This window comes from Dama dama, chromosome 27 (assembly GCF_033118175.1).
Source record: "Dama dama isolate Ldn47 chromosome 27, ASM3311817v1, whole genome shotgun sequence".
In the NCBI taxonomy this organism is placed as follows: Eukaryota; Metazoa; Chordata; class Mammalia; order Artiodactyla; family Cervidae; genus Dama; species Dama dama.
In genome coordinates this window covers 61,197,406-61,219,515 of record NC_083707.1, presented here as the reverse complement: position 1 = coordinate 61,219,515, position 22,110 = coordinate 61,197,406, and the positions used below count along the sequence as shown (strand labels likewise).

The following is a 22,110-nucleotide window of genomic DNA, read 5'->3' as shown; positions in this document are numbered from 1 at the left end:
TGCTAAGATTTCTTTATTTCTGCTTTTAGGTTACAGGAGGCTCTAGTGGCATCGGAAAGTGCATTGCTATCGAGTGCTATAAACAAGGAGCCTTTATAACTCTGGTTGCACGGAATGAGGTAAGTCTTCCAGCTAAGTTCTTAGGTACTGAGTCAGCGTGATGTGAGTCCCAGAGGCCGTGCGAGGCTCGCAGTGTTCACACCTGTCCCTGCTTGGAGCTGTGACTCCTGTGCTTAGTCGCTCAGTCATGTCCGACTCCTTGCGACCCCGTGGACTGTAGCCCGCCAGGCTCCTCTGTCCGTGGGATTCTCCAGGCAGGAATACTGGAGTGGGTTGCCATGCCCTCCTCCAGGGGATCTTCCCGACCCAGGGATCGAACCCAGGTCTCCCGCATTGCAGGCGGATTCTTTACCATCTGACTGGTTATTTCTTGTGTTCCAGGCAAAAACTTCCTGGTTGAAGTCAGGTTAGCTCCACAGATACTTTATTCAGAGCCAGGAACTCTGAGGCCACACTGCAGAGACTGCAGACCTGGGAGAGGCAGAGACTTAGGTGTACCCCTTGGCCACAGGCAGCCAGGGAGGCCGCCCCCTGCCCAGAGCCGCAGACAGCGGCATCCTAGGGCCGATCTGAGTCCTGAAGGATTACTGTAGGCATTTCTCTGTAATTTGCTTCTGACGTCATCTCCATCTCTGGAGAGACCCAGACTGCAGGGGAAATCTCCCTCCTCCCCAGCAGTTCCACAGAACACGTGCTTTTCTGTGCCTAGTCAGCACAAGATCTGTTTCCCTTTTCTGTTCAGTGTCTGTTTTCCTTGCCCGAGCCCAGGGCGCTGCGCTCCGTTCTGCCCGACAGGTCCCGCGTCCTGCTCCCTGGGGGGTGGGGAGGGGCAGGGACCACGGCGGGCCTTCTGGGCTTGGCGGGGAGCTCGGGTCATAGTGGGCACTCGCTCGGGACGTCTCTGTTGGCTGCAGAAGTGAAGGGAGGGCGATGGACCTAGGGGCAGATGCAGCGCAGCGTTGTTGATGGGGTTTGATGCACCGGTGAACAGGGAGGGTGGCGGGGTGCTGGCTGCCCTGGGGCGGGGTGGGGCGAGGCGCACAGCTGGGCAGTGAAAGTGCCCAGGTGGATGGCAGACCACGGGGGCCCCGGGGGAACCGTGCAGATAGTGACACAGAATTAGGCTCGGGCAGCCATCATCTGTTTAAAACATGAAGAAAGGCAGAACTAGCTCCCTTTTATTTGTACCCGGACTCCTCTACCAGCGCATCTGCTTTGGCATCGAAGCCACCTTCCTGACTGAAAACCCGGCTGTGGTGAAATGGCATCGTGTGAGGTTTGTCCAGTGCCGAGGTTTGACAGGAGACACGGGAAACAGGAGGCAGGGTAGCCTGTCGGGTCCTCCGTGGCTTTCCGTGGCTCCTGGCGCTGCTGGGGGTGAACGAGCCTTCTGGCACCAAGAAGGCCTTTACTCTCTAGTGTGATTTTATACTCTGGCTCTGGCAAAGTCAGGTGGTGTTCCTCTGTATTAATAGAATAATATGATTTTATTACGGGCACATTCTTGTTTAGAAAACCTGCACGTCTTTTGGAAGGACTCCCGTGTCCTTTTGTTCTTTTCTGCTGTCATGCTGTATTTAAATTCTAGCATTTATAGTAAATTGAGGCACTGTAAACTGATCTCCATCTTCTTGAAAGTGACTAAAACAAGCACAATTGAGATCTTGGGAGAATTACTCAGTTACTGGATAGTTTTGCTTGTCCTCAGAGTATTTTTGGAAGTAGCCAAGCCTTGGTTTACCTCGTCCATCTCACAAGTGATTTTTACTTTATTTGCTTTTTTGGTGGAGGAGGGACTCTTTAGATGATCTTGTAGGAAATCATTATGTCATGAAATCACACATACTCTTCAGTTTGGGAAGATGTTTCATATCTCCGTAATGTCAAATGAAAACATTTATTAGAATTGGTGGGAGACCCTTAGCAATTAATACTGATGATTGGGACTTTGAGTTTCATTGATTTTTTTTTATTATCTTTCTCTGCAGTGAAGTTAAACCCTCACGATCCCTTAGTCACAGCTTAGCCTACCTCGCAGCGATGTGCTCCACAGCTCTGCACATGCAGGTGCTGTCCCGTCTGCTTTCTGGCATTTAATAAGTCCTTGTACAAAAACTGCTTTTTCTCTCCTTTTAAACAAACAAATGGACAAGTAGATCACCACCAGAACTAATTGTTCTCTGTTGCTTTCAGGACAAGCTGTTACAGGCAAAGAAAGAAATCGAAAAACACTCTATTAATGATAAACAGGTAAAGTTCCTGTGCTCATGATGCATTTTCTGTCTAATCAGCACGGATATGCAAAGGAAAAGACCGTGACTTCATCCGTGAATAGTTCATCGAAAGCACATCAACTGTTCCTAATTGTTTTTAAAATGGTGAAATTGTTTGAATTGTCTTGGATTTCAGGTTATTACCAAAGCAATGCATAGATTCTGACACACATACACACACACACAGGTGATCCAATAACAGAATGCTTTCCTAGAAAATGATTTCAGTTATTTATTCAAATTAACATATAAGGGAAAGGAGGTATTAAAAATACTTTTTGATTATGCAATTTTTTGATTGATGCAATGGTACGTTTATGTATACAATATATTTATTTTAGAATAAAACATAATGATAAATTAATAGCCACACACTCATCACCCAACTTAAGAAATGGCATTTTCCGGGGCCCCTGAAATCTCATCTGTTTGCCCACATCAGCCTAATCCTTCTGTCTCATTCCTAGAGGTAACCCCCAACTTGATTTTTATAGTTTTTTTTTTTTTCTTTTGTTTTTTAGTTTTTTGGCTGTGCCACACAGCATGTAGAACTTTAGTTTCCTGACCAGGGATCGACCCCTTGCCCCTGCATTGAAAGTCTTAACCGCTGGACTGCCAGGGAGTTCCCTTCCTTTTTTTTTTTTTAAATAATTTGACCATAAGTGCATGTAACCCTAAGACGCGTATTGTTTACTTCTGCTGCATTTTGAGCTTTATGGCATCATTCTTACTTTGATAGCTTTGTTGAGATAGAATTTCACATACCGTTTAGCTCACTGATTTAAGGTGTACAGTTCAGTGGATTTTAGCATATCCACAGAGTTGCAATTATCACCAGAATCAGTTATAGAACACTTTCCTCCTCCCATAAGGAAGTCCATGTTATTTAGCAGTCAGCCCTTGTTGTCTTCCAACCCCTCCCGGCCCTAGGCAATCTGTAACCTATTTTCTCTAAGTTTATACAACGTCATTCTTTGCATATTCTTCCTGATCTTGTTAAAATTCCTGTCAGTTGCTGCATGAAGTAATTGTCCATTTTTTCTGCTGCCATCTGGAGTTTTCTTGTATGTATAGACTGTCCTCCATTCATCAGCTCTACTGTGGGGGGATATTTGGGTGGTTTCCATTGTCTTTCCAGTTTGCTTTCTTTGTTGCTATTGCTAAGGTTTGTCTCTGTGCACTTTGTACGAGGACAGAATACACCCAGAAGTGGAGCCGTTGAGTCGAGTGTGTGCATCGCCAACATGGCTACACTCCTGCCCGCAGTGACTCCTTGCCAATACTTGGTATTAACAGACTTTCTAATTTTTGCTTTCCTGATGGGTTTTAAATGGTGTTTCACCTTCATTTTAATTGCCTCATTTTTTTCCCTCCAGAAGTACATTAGAGAACTTTGTTGTTGTTGTTGTTAAGTCGCTGAGTCATGTCCGACTCTTTGTGACCTCATAGACTGTGGACTGCCGCACGCCAGGCTTCCCTGTCCTTCACTATCTTCTGGAGTTTGCTCAAACGCATGTCCATTGAGTCGGTAATGCTAAGATGCTAAGGTGGTGAAGCAAAGAGAACTTTGCATGTCAGTCGGATAAATCTGCCTCATGTCTTAACACTGCTGTGGCGTAATCCCGGGTGCCCCAAAGTTTACTGAATCGGTTCCCTTTTATTGGCTGTTTGCATTTTCTTCCTTTGCATTCCGTGCCGCAAGCGGACGGCCTCACCCACCTCTTGTGTGTGGGGGTCTTTCTCTAGCACCGGGGCCTCGTCTATACCCCTTCTCTGAGCCCACGGATGTTGGAAAGCCGCCAGCTCAGCAGGTCTCCCCAGTTTTGCTGTTTTGTTTCCCTGTCCCTGTGAGCTCTGGTAGAGAAGGGGCGTCATCTAGAGCGCGGATCTGGAGTGTCCTGGTGAAGGCCAGTCTCGCTGACGCCGTGTCCGCTCCTTCTCCCGCCTCGTTAGCCCCACTCTTCACCCGGCAGAAGCCTCGGTCGTGTGGAAAGCCCTTGACTTGCACGTCCAGGAGGGGGAAGGTCCTCAGGGCTAGGGTGTGCAGGAGGGGCCGGGCGGCCTCCCTTCCCCAGCTGGCGTGTTTCTCTGCGGCGCATGAGCAGGGCCCTGGCGACATGCTTTTCCTGGTAGTTTGTTAGTTTTTTCCCCCCTGCCAAAAATTGCCCATATGTGCAGGCCGAGTGGCTTCAGTCGTGTCCCACTCTGTAGCCCCCCAGGCTCTTCTGTCTGTGGGATTCTCCAAGCAGGAACACTGGAGTGGGTTGCCATGCCCTCCTCCAGGGGATCTTCCCGACCCAGGAATCAAACCCGTCTCCAGCATCTTCTGCATTGTCCGCGGAGTCTTTTACGGCTGAACCACTGGAAGAACTGCCCTCCCATCCCCAATATGCCTCTCCTAATTGCATTGTCAGCAGGTTTCAAACCCTGCAATCGGAACATCCAAACTGGACTCCTTATCTCCTGGAAAAAATTGCCTTTAATTTTTAAAAACAGTTCTTTTAAAGCCCTGCATAGCTTTGATCACTTTTTTCTCTTTCTGACAGGTGGTGCTGTGTATATCAGTTGATGTATCTCAAGACTATAGCCAAGTAGAGAACGTCATAAAACAAGTAAGAGTCAGTTGGGTCAGTTGGAGTTAATCCACTCGCCTTTTGATTGGTCCTTGCCAGTTTGGTGTGGGGCTTGGAGTTGGCATATCTTCCCTATAGGTCTAATAGTTTTATAGATTTTATTTATTGGCATTGATTGGCTACTAATGGATTCTTTGTTTCTCTTCCTTAATGCCCGATTTGATAAACTTGCAGGCTCAGGAGAAGTTGGGCCCAGTGGACATGCTTGTAAACTGTGCAGGAATGTCACTTGCAGGAAAATTTGAAGATCTTGAAGTTAGTACTTTTGAAGTAAGTAAAAATTTGTTATTTTTTCACTGTGGTAGCCCCATACACTATGAGGGAGAACTAGTTTATGGCTGAAAGCTTTATGAATGAAATAGGTGAAACGCATTCCAGTTTAACAGAAGCTTCAGCAAGCTAGAGGAAGGCTGGACAGGGTTTTAGTCCCAGTGACCGTCCAGCCTTAGAAGTTTACACAGGCCTCTGGACCTTGGCTTCCTCAACTGTAGAATGGGAATGCAGCCTCCAGCCTGACACAGTAAATCGATAGGAACTGATTTATCAGTTCCTTATCAGCAGAGCCCTTTGGAAGCCAAGAGAGATGCTGGTTTTCTCGTCAAGTATCAGTGTTTTTAACAATGAAAACCCAAAAAAGTTGAAGAGCAGACTCTGGCATTCTCAAGCCAAGAGAAAAAGACAATGTGTTATATTTATGTTTATGTTTTTTAAAAACGTCAGCCAAAGAAGTGTACAACAGACTTGAAATCCCTCTTAAGTGCACAGCATGTTTTTCTTCATTTGATGTTGTGTCAGCTGTCTCTCTCTCTTACTGGTCTGTAGAGCCTTCATGGTGGTGATGGGCTTTGAATGATCTTGGTGAAGTTAGGGCGCACTCCCTTTTATGGAAGAGGAGACTCCCCGAGCGGCAGTTCAGACGTCCTGCTCTGGCAGGCTGGGGAAAAGCACTGTAAACTCTGCGATTTCAAGACAAGCTGTGCAAGTCCACTGGAGGCAGAAGCAGAGTGATGCCTTAGCTGGGACTCTGGTATCGGAAGGCTTCTTTATCAGCTCGGCAGAAAAGATAGCTGTTGGGTCAGGACTTCTCTGGTGGTCCAGTGGTTACAACTCTGCCTTCCAAGGCAGGAGCTGTGGGTTTGATCCCTGGTCTGGGAACTAACATTCTGCATGCCGCTTGGCACAGCCAAAGCGGGGGGGAATCAAAAGATAGATGTCTTGACCTATATGCCGTTATCTCTAGGTATTGACAGGGAGATTTTGAAGATTATCTCAATGGCTGTGTGAAGAATTAGTTGGAGGAAGTAGTTGTAGTCTAGGCATGAAGTGATGAGTAGAAAGACTTCAGAGGTGGCCGGTGAAAGAGAAGTGTGAGTGTATGTGCCTGTGTGTGGAAGATGGTATGAAGGGAGGTCGGCAGACTCCTTGGGCGACTGTGGACGGCAGAGAGGAAAGGTGTGTAAGGATCTGTGTGGGTGCAGCACAGAAGCTCACAGCAGTGCAGCCGGGCATCGGGAAGCAGAGTCTGTCCGGGTGGAGCGGGAGGGTCCCTGCATCCGTGTCTAACGGAAGTCTGGAGGCAACTGTGTCAAAGGTTTGTGGGGGTCATGTCTGAGCAAGAGCAGAAGGAACTGAGCACTGAAGACCAGGTGACTGCGGGCCTTCCCTGGCAGTCCTGGTCAAGACTCTGTGCTTCCACTGCGGGGGCCACGGGTTCGAGCTGGCCAGGGGACTAAGATCCTGCCTGCCTCGTGGCGTGGCATAAAAAAAAGTTCAGGCAGCTGCGGGTGGGTGTCAGTGACAAGGAGAAAACACGAAACGGGTGAGATGAAGGAGGAAATATAACACACATATAGAATATGAAGTATGCTGCAATATTTAAATAATGTGTGAATCTAATCTTTAAAAAAAAACTCTCTTTATTCTCAACCCGTCTCCCATTACACTATCTCCTTCCCTCTGTCTCTCTCACTTTGTTTGAAAAAGCAGTCACAGTCCGTTTCTTTTGCACCCCCTGCCCCCCCCGCCCTGCACCATCCCCACACCAGCACCTCTGCTCGCGGGCTGTTCGCCCCTCTGTCCAGCAGTGGTATCGTGAGGGCTTCTCTCTAGTTGAGGCGCATGGGCTCAGGCGCTTCACAGCATGTGGAATCTTAGTTCCCTGAGCAGGGATCAAACCCACGTCCCTGCACTGCAAGGCGGATTCTTAACCATCGGACCACCAGGGAAGTCCCAGGAGGAGTTATTTTTGATTGGGACTGCACTGACATTATAGACACATGTGAGGGAAACTGACATCTTAACAATATTTTGTCTTCTAACCCATATAACATAATATATATCTCCATTTATTTAAGTTTTTAAAAGAATTATCTCAATAGTGTTTCATAATTTTCAGTATCTGGGGCTCACATACTATTTTTCAGTATTTTATATTTTTGATGTTAGTGTAAATAGTTTTTTATTTCAATTTCTTGAGTTTTCATTGCTAATGTAGAAAATGACAATTGATTTTTGTGTTTTGATCGTGCAGTGCTGCTGAATTCAACTATTAATTCTAGTGTTCACCTGGCTTCCTACATCCAAGATCTTGTCATCTGCAAGTCTTACATCTTCCATTGCTATCTAGATACGCTTATTCCGTGGGCTGGAACTTCCAGTGCCGTGTTGACTAGCAGTGGCCAAAGTAGACATTTTTGTCTTGTTCCTGACTTTAGGGAGAAAGCAGTTAGTCTTTTATTCTTAAGTATGATGTTAGCTGTAGTTTTGTTTGTTTATTTTTGGTAGATGCCCTTTATCAAGTTTAGCAGTTTATCCTAATTTGCTGAGAGTTTTTGTATAAAATGGATGTTTAATTTTGTCAGGTGCTTTTTCTGCATCCACTGGGATGATCATAGAGTTCTTTTTTAGTGTGTTAATATGGTGAATTACACTGATTAATTTCCAGATGTTTCCAGCCTTGTGTTCCTGGGATAAACCACCTTTGGTCAGGATGTGTTATCCTTTCTGTGTTCTTGAGGGATATTAGCTGTAGCGTTTTTAATGTTACTTTTTGATTTTGTTTAAGAGTCGAGGTGGCCTCATAGCATCAGTAGAGGAATAGTCCCTACTTTTCAGTTTTCTGGAAGAATTTGTGTATAATTGATTTATTTTTCCTTAAATGCTTGGTAGAATCCACCAGTGAAGCCTGAGATTTTCTTTGTGGGAAGGTTTTAACTTTAATTTCTTTAATAGATGTAGTGTGTGCCTGCTAAGTCACTTCAGTCGCATCTGACTCTTCACGACTGCAGGACCTGCCAGGCTCCTCTGTCCATGGGATTCTGCGGGGAGGAGTACTGGAGTGGGTTCCCATCGCCCAGGGATGGAAGGTGTCTCCTCCTAGTCTCCTGCGTTGCGGGCGGGTTCTTTACCTCTAGCGCCACCTGGAGGGCTTCCCGCATAGCTCAGCCCGACACGCAGGAGGCAGGGTTCCACCTGGGAGCCGCTATTATTTTTTGTTTTATATTGCACATGGTGATAGACCTCGTTTTTTATAAGGCTTTTAATGTAGAAGGATTGTAATGCAGTATCATGAGACTTTCAGGTTGAAAATGTAAAAGTTTTCAAGAGTTCCCAGGATGAGGGCAAAGGAGACCCTTGGTACCTGTGCGGTCCTCCTCCATCAATGAGAGCCCACATATACTGGGTAGTTATTGTGGGTGGGGCTGGGAGGGTGCTTACCTTCTGTTTCCCCTTTCAATCCTTGCGGCAGGCCTGTGCAGTCACACCGTGTGAGGAATTAAGTAGAGTATCCGACTTTGCCGTTGATCCTCAAATAGGCGTGAAAGGTGGAGCCCGGCCCCGAAGTCCGCGCTCCTAACCCTGCCCTGGCCTCTGTGGTCTCTCACAGTTCCAAGTATTTCCAAGCTGGAAATATTTAGAAGCTCTTTGCTCAGACTGTCTCTCAAAAGGATTACCTGCACCGTGCAGTGTACTTTTTCTAAGGAGAAGACTAATTTGGCCAGGCTTCAGCAAAGACCTAAGTGCTGTCGTGAGGACGTGAGGTTAGAGTGAAACAGGAGATTGAAATAGGCGCTCACAGGCGGACACAGGGGAGGGGGTGACCTGGGGGTTGAGCCTAACGTGTACCTGTGCGCCCTGTGAGAACAGGAGTGGGAGGCTGTAGGCCCGGGAGTGAGCTCGGAGCTCAGTGACGACCCGGGGGGCGGGCTATGCATTTGCACGGAGCTGATTCCCTCTCTTGTACAGCAGAAACCGGCGACATTGTGAAGGAGCTGTACGGCAGCAAAAAAGAGGGAGAGAAAAAAGAAGGGGGCCCCCAGCAGGGAGCCCTGTGCATCACGGTCACTTCCGGGACACTTTAGGTCCTGTTTGTTCAGCAGCTCTGCTGAGCGCCCAGTGACCCCGGGTCTGGCTCGGGGCGGGTGCCGGAGGGGCGCGCCGGTGACTCGGGGCGGGTGCCCCTGGTGCGCGCCCTGCTCGGGCTCCAAGTCTCTTTGTTCCCTGCAGAGGCTGATGAGCGTCAACTACCTGGGCAGCGTGTACCCCAGCCGGGCGGTGATCACCACCATGAAGGAGCGCCGTGTGGGCAGAGTCGTCTTTGTGTCCTCCCAGGCCGGGCAGCTGGGCCTGTTTGGGTACACGGCGTACTCTTCGTCCAAGTTTGCCATCAGGGGTCTGGCGGAGGCTTTGCAGATGGAGGTAAGAGCGTCTTCACTTATAGATGACTCCTTTCAGCCCAACAGGACATGTTCCCCTTTAGTTTGTAGTTTTCTTCCTCCTGTCATTATGTGAAACTAGAGCCTTATAGATCTGTCTTCAGTGTAAGAGAACTGATTCCACCCGTGAATTTGCAGTTATTCTGTTTTTATTGCATAAAAGATGATAGGTGTCAACAGAAGCAGGATGGCTGTGAGGTATTTGGCTTGCTTAATTTAATACATAGTTTGCTTCTAAACTGTGGTGTTGGAGAAGACTCTTGAGAATCTCTTGGGACTGCAAGAAGATCCAACCAGTCCATCCTAAAGGCAATCAGTCCTGAATATTCATTGGAAGGACTGATGCTGAAGCCGATGCAAAGAACTGACTCATTTGAAAAGACCCTGATGCTGGGCAAGATGGAAGGTGGGAGGAGAAGGGGACAACAGAGGATGAGATGGTTGGATGGCATCACCAACTCAATGGACATGAGTTTGAGTAAACTTCGGGAGTTGGTGATGGACAGGGAAGCCTGACGTGCTGCAGTCCATGGGGTTACAAAGAGTCAGAAGTGACTGAGCGACTGAACCTAACTTAACAGTACTAACATCTTCATAGTATTACAGGCAGACGGCAGAGCTCTTGTGTTTCAGACATCTGCAATAAGGTGAGTATCGCAATAAAGCGAGTCACAGGAATGCTTTGGTTCCCGGTGCGTATAAGGCCGTGTTTACACTCTGCTATGCTGTTAAGTGTGCAATAGCATTAAAAGAAACAATGTACATTCCTTAATTAAAAAATACCATATTGCTCAAAAATGTTAACCATCTTCTGAGCCTTCAGTGAGTCTTAGTAGGAACATCAAAGATCACTGATCTCAGAACACCATAACAAATACAGTCATGATGAAATGTTTGAAATATTGGGAGAATTACCAAAATGTGTCACAGAGTCATGAAGTGAGCAACTGCTGTTGGAAAACTGATGCCAATAGATTTGCTCAATGCCAGGTTGCCACAGACATGCATTTGGTAAAAAATACAGTATTTGTGCATGTGTGCTAAGTCACTTCAGTCATGTTCGACTCTGTGCGACTGCATAGACTGTAGCCCGCCAGGCCCCTCTGTCCATGGGATTCTCCTGGGAAGAATACTGGAGGGGGTTGCCGTGCCCTTCTCCAGGGGATCTTCCTGGCTCAGGGATCGAACCCTTGTCTCTAATGTCTCCTGCGTTGGCAGGTAGGTTTTTTACCACTCTCGCCACCTGGGAAGCTCGTATTTTCAATATGTAAAAAATGCAGTATCTATAAAGTGCAATAAAGTAAAACACAATAAAATAACTATATCAGACTTTCCTGGTTTTCCAGTGGTTAAGACTCCAAGCTCCCAGTGCAGGCAACACAGGTTTAGTCCCTGGTTGGGGAAGTTCCACATGCTGCACAATGCAGCCAAAAAGTAAAAATAAGGAAGATGCACCTTGATTAAAATAATAATAATAATAAATAAATAAAAATCTTTAAAAACCCAATAAGCTGTGACTATTGACCTAATACTGTGTGAGTATGCATAAGGGTAACTGGATACTTTATTCTTTTTTTGTCATTGTTCTTTAACACTCTTAAAAGATATTTCTTTAATGAAAAGATCCATCCTTTATGCATGCTTATTCAGGTGTTCAGTTGTGTCCAACTCTTTGCGACCCTGTGGATTGTAGCCCACCAGGCTCCGCTGTCCATGGGGATTTCCCAGGCAAGAACACTGGGGTGGGTTGCCATTTCCTCCTCTAGGGGATCTTCCTGACCCAGGGTTCAAACTTGCATCTCCTGCGTTGGCAGGCAGATTCTCTGCCACCGAGCCTTCTGGCCTGACTAATAGAATGAGCCTGTGTGACTAATAAAAGAGCTACTGTGGAGCTCTCAGTTTTTAGACAAATCATTTAACTTGATCTCATCATCCTTGTTGGTAAAAATGAGAATAAGACTTGCATTAAAATTTGCACTTGGCTCTCCTGATACTTATGTTTTAATATCCTAAAGAAATATTGATGAACAGGAGTGCTTCTTATCTTCATAGTTAATAGAACATGTCGTGGAAGGAGGTGGTGGTTAGGATCGGAATCGCATAAGCGCCTGTCAGATGCCTGCAGCCTCCCTCCTCATCTGTGAAGTGGACTTCGGTGCTGCTGTCACCGGGGAGGCTCAGAGAGCATTGCGTGGGTCTTTCCAAAACCGTGTACTTTAAGGCGAAATTCTTTCTAATTCTGTACATATTTGGCCTTGAACATCACAGATTTGAACTGCACAGGTCCACTTGTAAGTGGCGTTCTTCCGATAAAGATGATAGAGCTACCTGATCTGATGTTGGTTGAGTCCTCAGATGCTGCACCGTGGGTGTGGAGGGCCCCTCGGAAAGCTAAATGTGGATTTTTAAATGTGGTCACGCAGGGAGTCAGTACCTTTGCCCTCCACATTGTTCAGGGGTCAACTGTATACTGAAATGTAACACTACCTCATGATGTTAAAAGCCCAGAAGAAAATTAATTGTGGCCGTTTCTCTTACTGGAGAAGGAAATGGCAACCCCCTCCAGTATGCTTGCCTGGGAAATCCCATGGACAGAGGGGCCTGGCGGGCTGCAGGCCGCGGGGTTGCAAGGGGTTGGACACGACTGAGCAACGGAACAGCAGCAGCGACAGCCCTCCTACAGGAAGGGTGTGGTTTGAGGGTCTCATTTCGTGATTTAGATTAGGAGTGGATACTTCCCCCCCCCGCCCCCCCAAGCACCAGAGTGAATATTTTAGCCTTTGAGGCTAGATGGTGCCTGTCAGAACTACTCAGATCTCTTATGATAGCAGGAAAGCAGCCTTGTGGGAGGTTTCAGTAAACAGGTATGGCAGTGTGCCAATATATCTTTATTCATAGAAACAGGTGAAGGGCCAGATGTGGTCCTCAGGGCATAGCTGGCCGACTTCTGATTCAGAAAGCCCCCAGAGAGCCCTGGGTGCTGCTGAGCGGAGTGCCGCGCTGCCCCGGTACTGGGTGAGCTCGAGTGACACACGTCTGGTCAGTGAGAGTCCCCGCCGGCCTCTTCGGGACCAGCATGCTATGCTCGTCTCATCCCACAGGAGTCAGCCACAAATTTCTTTTTCATCAACGTCCTTGATATGCTTAGTCGATAACAGGTCGCTGTAACGTATGCTTAGCCAGTGGGGCAGGTATGGCTGTGAAATTTCCAACAAGAACACCAGTGATTTCTTTTGTAGCTTTCACTCTGATACATCCCTTTATGAATAACCATCTTCTTTTATAGAAGTTTCATGAAATAGATAAGGCAGATGTCTTGTGCAGCCTTCTCTGAGTTTTCCAAGATTCCGTAGGGTTGCTCAAACGTAAATCATGACTTTATAACAGAAATAGTAACAAAGTCTGTGCCTTTTGGTTCTGCCTTTCAGCTGCCTGTCTGCTCTATAATGTGTCTGTAATTTAGGTCAGGGTTGCCTCAGCCCTTCCCTTTGGTCTCAGAAACCCAGCAGGAGAAGGCACGTTTTGGGATTGAAAGGCCTGTGCACAAAGGACTTTTGTCCCCAAGTCTGTCTCGCAGAAGGACTCCAGGAGTCAGGGCACATGTCTGATCTGCATGGCCTGGTTCCCTTTTGGGTAGAAGGAAGATGCTAATAAAGAAGAGGGAAGAGACTGGAGCTGCCATTCTGGATGAGTCCCCGAAGCCTCTTAGTGACACGTGTGATTCACAGGCTGCAAGTGGCCGGTCTGGACTTGCCAGTCGGCTTAACTTTGCTCCATATTTGGACTCTATTAAAATGTCCTCACAGAAGCAAAAACTAAAATCAACATGTACTGTGGAAAGTAGAGTTGAGGGGAAGTAAGTTCAGTCATCAAAATCTAGCATGTTCGTAGCAGAACTTCCACCAATACAGTTGTTTCCTCACAAACTTACACTGTTGTGCCCTTGCTGGTCTGCTTAGCCAAGGTGGTTTTGTGTTTCTGTGAATGAAACATTCTGTACGTCAGACTCTAAGTGCCTGTGATTATTGTTTCTGGTTTAATGAGCTCTTAAATCTTCCTCCACCACACTCTTGCTCCTAAACTAAAGTTGGATCTAGAAATGCTTTATGTGCAATGACTAAATTTGGAAGAATGCTTTGTTGGCATTTTTTTGCTTTCTTTTTTAAACTCAGTCTTTTAGGTATAAAGACATCACTTAAAGATTTTAGAAGTTGTTCTTTTAGGAAAGCAGACTTCTGAGGTGGGAGTGTATCCACAGATACAGCAGCAGAGACCCAATAAAAGAAATCTAGGTGTCCCACTTTCTACGTCCCTGCTCCCAATCACCCCCCACCCAATCCCTCATCTTTTCCTGCTCAAAAGGAAGCTGAAGCTTAGGTTCTGGAGCTTCACTGTCAACAGCTCTAATGCTTTCTCCAGCTCCTAGGTCTTTGTCTTTGCTTTGCTTTGCTTTTTTAATGGTTGTTTGTTACTTTGTTCAGCTGTGTTGGGTCTTCGCTGCAGCAGGAGGGCTCTCTGGTTGACCTGCAGGTTCAGTGGTTGCAGCTCAGGCTTCACTGCCCCGCAGCAGGAGGGATCGCAGTTCCCCGAGCAGGGATGGATCCGAGAGCCCATTGGAACCCGTTGGAAGGCAGGTTCTTCACCCCAGGACCCCCAGGAAGTTCCTCCCTGCTCTCTGCCCTTGTCTTTGCTTTGATGGGATGAGGAACAGCCCGCCTTTAGGTGAGATTGGGTAATAAATTAGTTCTTGAGTAAGTGGGCATCATTGAGAGTGAGGCAAGGTGGAAGGGAGGAAATGAGTGTAGGGTGGGACCAGGCAGAGCTGGGGTGGAGGAGAGAGAGGAGTCGGTCAGCAGGGCCAGGGAGACGCAGACAGTGGCTAAACAGAATCAGTGCAGTCCTGGCTTAAACTCTTCGCAGAAGTGGTCTTGAGGGGTCAGCACTGTCTTAGCAAGAACCAGTGAGGCCACAGTACCATCATTTCCTTTTCTGAGGGGGTCAGGGGTGGCACATGTCCCCTGCATGCGAACCTTCAGGCTGTGAGCTTTCAGAGACGTGAACATGCCTTGGTGCGTCTGGTCTGCACGCTGTGAGTGGGGTCGTCCCTGGCCCTCCATCCCCTGCTGACGATCCTTCAGCTCTGCCCTCTCCCACCCCTCCTGCCCCCTCCAGGCAGAGACGCTCCTTGCTGTTCACGCAGTGCCAGCCCCTGTGTGCCAGCTGTTGCACTGTACTTGAGTACTTTCCAAGGCGCTGTACTGTAAGACTTAAAATGTTTCATTTTTTTATGTGTAATTTTTGAAAAGTATTATATACCTGTCACAGTACAGCGCTACATAGCCGATTGTGTTGCTTGGGTACCTGGGCTAACATCATTGGACTTAGGAACAAATTGCACTTAAGCGAACTCGCTTAGCGTGGAGCTCATCCATATGTAGGAGACTTACTGTAGTTAATTAAATCAAGGTGTGGAGTTAATTTGGGGGGCTTCCCTGGGCTCAAATGGTAAAGAATCCGCCTGCAGTGCAGGAGATCACCTCCAGCACAGGAGACCCGGGTTCGATCCCTGGGTCTGGAAGATCCCCTGGAGGAGAAAGTGGCTACCGTCTCCAGTGTTCTTGCCTGGAGAATCCCATGGACAGAGGAGCCTGGTGGGCTACAGTCCGTGGGGTTGTAAGAATCAGACACAACTTAGCAATTAAACCACAACCAGAGTTAAGTTTATTTAGATTTTCACAGATTATTTGACCAGGAGTTTCTGGAGCCTGTAAGCTCCGTGAGGGCGCAGAAATAACGCAGCGGTGTCTGTTGGGCTGCTGCTGTGTTCAGTCGCTCAGTCATGTCCAGCGCTTGTGACCCCGTGGTCGTGACGTGCCAGGGTCTCTTGTCCTCCACGGTCTCCTGGAGTTTGCTCACTGACTCACGTCCGTTGAGTCAGTGATGCTATCTAACTGTCTCATGTTCACTTGTTGGATAAATAAATACCATGGGAACTTCCCTGGTGGTCCGGTGGCTGAGTCTCGGAGCTCCCAACGTAGGGGAAAGCGTGCGTCTCTCAGTCGGGTCCGATTCTTTGCAACCCTGTGGACGGTAGCCCGCCAGGCTCCTCTGCCCATGGGATTTTCCAGGCAAGAACACTAGACTGAGTCGCCATTCCCTTCTTCAGGGGATCTTCCCGACCCAGTGATCAAACCCAGGTCTCCTGCATTGCAGGCAGATTCTTAACTGTCTGAGCCCCCATGGAAACCCTGAGATTTGGCACAGCCAAATAAACAAACAGACATTAAAATAAATAAATACAGTGGTTAAGTTCATAGCCACTGGAGGTATCCAGCCATAGGCTGAGAGGGTCATTTGGCTCCATGATTATACCGAGGATACCAGTACTTAGAAAGGGGTTGGACTGGTTTCTCCCAACCCCCCACCCCCACCCCCACCCCCCAGAAGAAGCTGTTCTGAAAAGCGGTAAGCTTTTCTGGCAGCTCGGCCGTAACCTTGAATTGGAGAAACACCACTCTGACATCCTGCCATGGAGCTTACAGCACCACCATGCTGGCCCATCGTGGGGGGCAGGAGGACTGTCCCTGCGGCGGCCGCGTCCGAGCCGCCAGCTTCAGGCTGCGGGCAGGCTGTCTGATTCCCGCTTACTGACATTTTTTTGATGGCAGTCGTGTTCTTCTCCAGTCTGTGCACAGCAGAGGGCAAAGGCCGTGGGAGACACTTTCTAAAATCGCTATCGTGAAAACAAGTGGAAGAGAAATTGCTTGCTCATCAGCCTCCCTGCCTGGCCCGAGTCCAGAGCTGTTATGAACTGGGCCTTGAGGCTGCCCGCCCCGCAACGCTGAGCAAGTGCGCCTCACGCCTGGGTGTCCGGAGCCCAGCCACCGGGGACCTTGTCCCCTGCTGGTGCCCCTCCCGGGCTGAGCGGTTCGGCTCCCCGCCCCTGCAGCTCCTTCCTCGGCCTCCGGGACCGCGCTTCACAGAGGGAAGCAGGGGGAAAAAGGCCAGATGTCAGACAGGCCCCGGAGTGCCTCCTTGAAATGCGGGGGGGCCTCCCTCAGGGCCAGCTGTCGGGGTCCCCTCGGTGTTCCCGTGGGACTTGGCAGTGAGCCGGCAGCAAGCAGAGTCGTGGCCGAGGTTCCGCAGGTTTGAGTCACCCCCTTAGCGTCACTGAGCCACAGGGGTGTGCCGCAGGGGTCCGTGGGGGGCCGCGTCCCAGCCGGGGAGCAGCACGACCTTGGGAGTCAGCGGTGTGTTCTGAGTGGAGAGGTTCGGGGGGGACACCCAGCAGAGAGGGAACCAAGCCTAGGATCCTGGTGGAGTTCAGGCAGGGGTGCTGGAAGAGGAGCTGGGAAGGAGTTTCCATGTTTAGATGCGGGTGAGGTGGTCCTGGTCTGCCCTGGGGGGACCCCCGAGGAGCACCCTGTTGGCTGAAAAAGTGAGCCCTGAGCCCTCCCTGGCGCTGGGAATTCCTGGACCTGCAGACTCTTGGGGTGGGGTCACTCTCCACCTGGGTCTGGGGCAGAGGGCAGGGGTTTGAGTGGTCTCAGCCTGTATGGTGGGTGAAACTAGCAGAGTGGTAGTTTGGGAAGCACTGTGGAGAGCAGCTTTGCAGCCGGATGGCCAAGGGACAGACTTGCCCGTGGCCGTGGCCGCCGTGCTGAAGGGTCGGGGTGGGGGTCGGGGGACGAGCAGGCTTCCCTTTAGCACCGTCTGCTGTCCTCAGGCAGCTTCCAGGCCCTGGTCAGTGGGAGCAAAAGAGCCCTAGAAGGAGGCGAACGAACCTTTGTAGTTCAGGGCCCACTGTTTTCTGGAATAGAGGCTCGGGTGAGCTCTTTAACTTTATTTCTAAATGATCTTCAGGGCCAAGAGTTTCCTGATTCAGCCAGTGGTAGGGGCTTCTCTGGTGTCTCAGCGGGTAAAGAACCCGCCTACAATGCAGGAGATGAAAGAGACACAGGTTCGATCCCTGAGTGGGTAAGATTCCCTGGGGGAGGAAATGGCAACCACTCCAGTCTTCTTGCCTGGAGAATCCCATGCACAGAGGAGCCTGGCGGGCTACAGTCCCTGGGGTCACAAGGAGTCAGACACGACTGTGCACGCACACACCGCTCCTCTTACTGAATCACCCTGTTGGTCTCACCACCTCTGGAGAAGATCAGGGCTGTGTGTAGACGGTCTGCCTGGCAGCCAATGCGGGTTGATAAGGGAGGATGTGAAATTGTATGGTTTTACTAAAGGTCCCGATGTTGTCTCTGAAATGCAGGTGAAGCCTTACAATGTGTACGTCACAGTTGCCTACCCACCGGACACAGATACCCCCGGGTTTGCAAAAGAAAACCAGACCAAGGTCAGTATGGCTCCCAGCCCCGTTTCCAGGCTCGAACGTTGGATACCCCTTTTCCTGTTTTCTGTCTTTCCACCCTTCAGCTTTCAGGCATTTTCGTCAGAAGATTGAGCTGCTTTCAACTTATGTGCTTGCAGGAGGCCTCAGAACTTTCTGGAACTTTCATTTGAAATCTTGGAGGCTATAGCCCTGTTTTCTTTGGGGTTTTTTTTGGCAGTGCCACACAGCTTGTGGGAATCTTAGTTCCCAAACTAGGGATTGAACCCAGGCCCTTGCAGTGGAAGTGTTGAGTCCTAACCACTGGACCAGGAGGAAAGTCCTGGTGTGACCCTGTTTTCAAAGGCCATTTTTGCTAAGAATCTTCAGGCTTGATTTAACTAATAAGGTGTTTTCTTTCTGATGGAGAATACAGCTTGTATTTTTAACTAACAAGTAATAGACCTTGGCTTCCCAGGTGACGCTCGTGGTAAGAACTGGCCTACCAATGCAGGAGACTTAAAGAGACGTGGGATCGATCCCTGAGTGGGGAAGAATTCCATGGACAGAGGAGCCTGGTGGGCTCCGACATGACTTAGCGACTTAGTGAGACACATAATACTCTTTAATGATAGTATTTTCTCCTCTGGACTTAATTTCATTTAAGGACTCAAGTAGTTGCTGATCCATTGTCTCTGCTTGGAGAGCTAATGGGTGCCTCAGACGTAACATTTCAAAAACAGCACTTTCAGTTCCCTTTCGCTCCCATCTCGTTTCTGGTGCCCAGCATTCTCTCAGCGGCTCAGGCTGGAAGCCCTGCAGCCAGCCGTGATGCCTCCACACTGGGCTCTGCTCTCAGGACCTGTCCCCTGTCGGACTTCTTTAAACTGCGGATGTCACTACTATCCCAGCAGTGTGAGTCACCGATATTTTCTCCCAGACTGCTGTAATGGCCTTCAACTTGGTCTACCTGCTCCTAGTTCTTACCCCCTGGAGTCTTTTTCATAGCATAGCTAGTGATCCTTTTAAAGGACAAGTCAGCTCTTGTCACTCCCCTGTTCAAACCCCTCTTGTGAGTAAAAAACCAAAAAACAAAACTTAAAAAAACAAAACCACAAAAGACCAAAAACCCCTGTGCAGCATGGTCTGATAGAATGTTCTAGAATGGTGGGAGTGACCCATGTCTGCAGCTCTGTAATGCAGTCACACTGTGGCTGTTAAACGCTTGCCGTGCCACTAGTGGGACCGGGGCACGGAATGTCTAATTTTATTTCATTTGAAGTTAGAATTAAATTCCACATGGTGGTGTTGATAGCATTCTGCAGCGTGCGGCTCCCCGGGCTCCCAGCTCGCTGGGAGTAGAAGCCAGGGGCCTCGAGCCGTTTAGGTCCCTGTCTAGACCTCGGCCACTCGTCTTCTCGGCCTCAGCCGCCGGAGCTCCGTCCGCCCCTGAGCCTGCTGGCCAATCCCACGTGTCGGCTACGCTGTTGCCGCCCTCTCCCTGGGTGTTCGCGTGGATCTTCCCCCTGTGTTTCTTTTCACCTCTGTGCAGCCGTCACCCTGGGAAGGACCTCCCTGACTTTCTGCGTCTCAGCGTCCCCCCCACGGGATGCTCACCATCCTCCGCCCTGCCCTTATCGTCCTCCGCGGTGTTTTCTCGCCTCTGGACTTTAATACGATGACTGCCAGTCATCCCGAGCCGAAAGCAGGCTCTGTGCTTTGTTCAGGGGAGCCTGCCTTGACGCGTAGTAGGCACTCTGAGCAAAGTGGGGAAGAAAGGAGTCAGTCAGAACTCCCCGCTTTGAACTTGGTGTTGATGGGTTTTCTTCTCTTTTGTAGTGATTCTCACCAAGTGTGAATCTGCACCACATAAAAACCAGCACTGAAGCTCCTTGGGCTGTAATTTTCAGAAAGATGTCTATGGTTTAGAAGCTTTTCCCCCCCTCTTCATTTCTTTTTGACTCTGCTTCTTAAAATGACTACTATTTCAAAGAAATAAATTTAACCTGAATGCCCTGTTTTAGAATAAGGGAAATCTGCTAAGCAGATTTGCAACATTTGATAAGTGGTCTTTTAGGTAGAAGCCAGAGCTGACAACAGGTGGTGATTTCTCCGGGAAGATCTGATTCTGATGTTAAATTGTTTTTTGTTTTTCCTCCGCTAGAATTTTGGGCGGACTTCTATGGGTAGATGAAATTTAGCCTTGCTCCGTGAGTCCTGTAGGGGGCGCACAGTGCTTTGACCTCTGCCGCGGGTCTGGCCGCCTGTGGTCCCGTCGGCCTGGGGACGTGGGAGAGGGGTGGCACCTTCAAAAGGACTTTTCTCTTAATTCAGGTTCATCAAGAAACACTGGACTTTTATGAGCTCTACGCTTTTCTATTTTAAGGAAATAAGTTCTGGTTTTTATTTAATTTTTTCAAGCCCACATGGTAAATAAAATTTACTGTTTCATACCATTTAAGGCTTAAGTTTTGAAACTTTTAACTGAAACTCCCGTCTAAAGAATTTTTGAGCACATGGGTTGCATGTCGCTCCAAAGATTTAAAAATAAAAAGACAAGGCGGGGTCTTTTTTTTTTTTTCCTTTCGTATTTTAAACGAAGCTCTGACGTTTCTCATTGAAATCAGGACTCACGTCCACAGAGAGTAACTGGGGAACTGAGGGGCTGAATTTTACACAGTAACCAGGTAGAAACTGATCTGGAATCCAGATGGACTTGGTTCTAAAATTAGGAGTCTGTTCTAAGATAGAAAACTAGAATTATGTATAAAGTAGGGGAGGAGGACTGTCAAAATTATTTACTTTTTAATGCAGTGGGTATTGATAATGTCTATTTTTTTTCACCTTTTTAGCCTTTAGAGACCCGTCTTATTTCAGAGACCACATCGGTCTGCAAACCAGAACAAGTGGCCAAACAAATTGTTAAAGATGCCATAGTAAGTAAAACCCTTGTTCCTTTGTTAATTGTTACAGTACTGTATTTCCAAAAAGGTATTTGTCCCAGGGTTTATTTCAGAATATAAAATTACTAGCATTTTGTGTGTGTGTGCACTTAAATTCATCATATCTAATATCATAGACTGTTCTTTTCTTCCCTGGTTAATTCCATGTTAATAAGCTCTGGAAACTAGTTATATATCTTTTTTTTTAAATTTAGCTTTTTGGTTGCACTGGGTCTCTGTTGGTGCGTGCGGGCTTTCTCTGCTTGTGGCGAGCGGAGGCTCCTCTTCCTGGTGCTGCAGAGGCTTCTCCCCGCGGAGGCTTCTCTGCTGAGGAGCGTGGATGCTCCAGGCGCCCCAGCTTCTGTCGCTGTGGCTCCCGGCTCTGGAATCTGGACTTAGCAGTTGTTGGCACACAGGCTTAGTTCCTCTGCGGCATGTGGGATCTTCCCAGACCAGGGATCGAACCTATGTCCCCTGCACTGGCAGGCGGATTCTTATGCACTGGACCACTAGGGAAGTCCCATAGTTGTGTTTCTTAATCTTAGGAGCAGGTTAATCAGTCTGAGAACCTTAGTTCTTTGAAAGGAAAACGAGATTCACCTGTGATGTGTAAACGGTTTGCACTGTAGACCGTGTTTGGCATGTTTCATCTTCCTCCTCTGCCACAGTATTTTCAGTTCTAGATTATTTTAGGTGTCTTGCTGCCACACTGGTTTAAGGATTTTCCTTTCCCTTTCCTGCTTCCCAGTATCGTTTTCCCAAATGTTTACTAACGAGAAAGTGCTGCCGGCCCCCTCAGCCATTGTCCTGTCAGCTTGGCTGGTGCCCTTCCACGTTCCAGAGTTTATTCAGAGTCCAAACGGTCTTTCTCGAAACCAGGTGCTGTTCTGTAGGACGATGTATAGGCCACAAGCTTTTTGGCAGCATTCCTGTTAACCCACAAGCAGAAAAATATACATGTCCAGGGGACATGTAAACATGCATGTCATCCTTAGGCCCACATTGGATTTAGGAAACTTGGGGACAATTGGAACAAGAGGTGTCGGCTGGCTGGACCTTGGCCTTGGAGGAACGTCCGTTGCTTGTTTAGGCCGAACCCAGCAGACTACAGGAAGCCTTGAAGGCTATTAAAACATCTGCGGACGTGGGAAGGACTTTGCCCTG

At 48.4% G+C, this 22,110-nt stretch overlaps 1 protein-coding gene across 1 annotated transcript in view; it reads left to right on the top strand.

Annotated features, from left to right (window-relative positions):
- Positions 1-22,110, top strand: part of KDSR (3-ketodihydrosphingosine reductase) — a 38,098-nt gene that overhangs the window by 5,952 nt on the left and 10,036 nt on the right. The window contains exons 2-8 of the mRNA XM_061131066.1: positions 30-119; positions 2,254-2,310; positions 4,880-4,945; positions 5,141-5,236; positions 9,473-9,664; positions 17,948-18,031; positions 20,857-20,940. Coding sequence (XP_060987049.1) covers positions 30-119; positions 2,254-2,310; positions 4,880-4,945; positions 5,141-5,236; positions 9,473-9,664; positions 17,948-18,031; positions 20,857-20,940 — 669 coding nt within the window. The remainder of the gene's footprint in view (positions 1-29; positions 120-2,253; positions 2,311-4,879; positions 4,946-5,140; positions 5,237-9,472; positions 9,665-17,947; positions 18,032-20,856; positions 20,941-22,110) is intronic.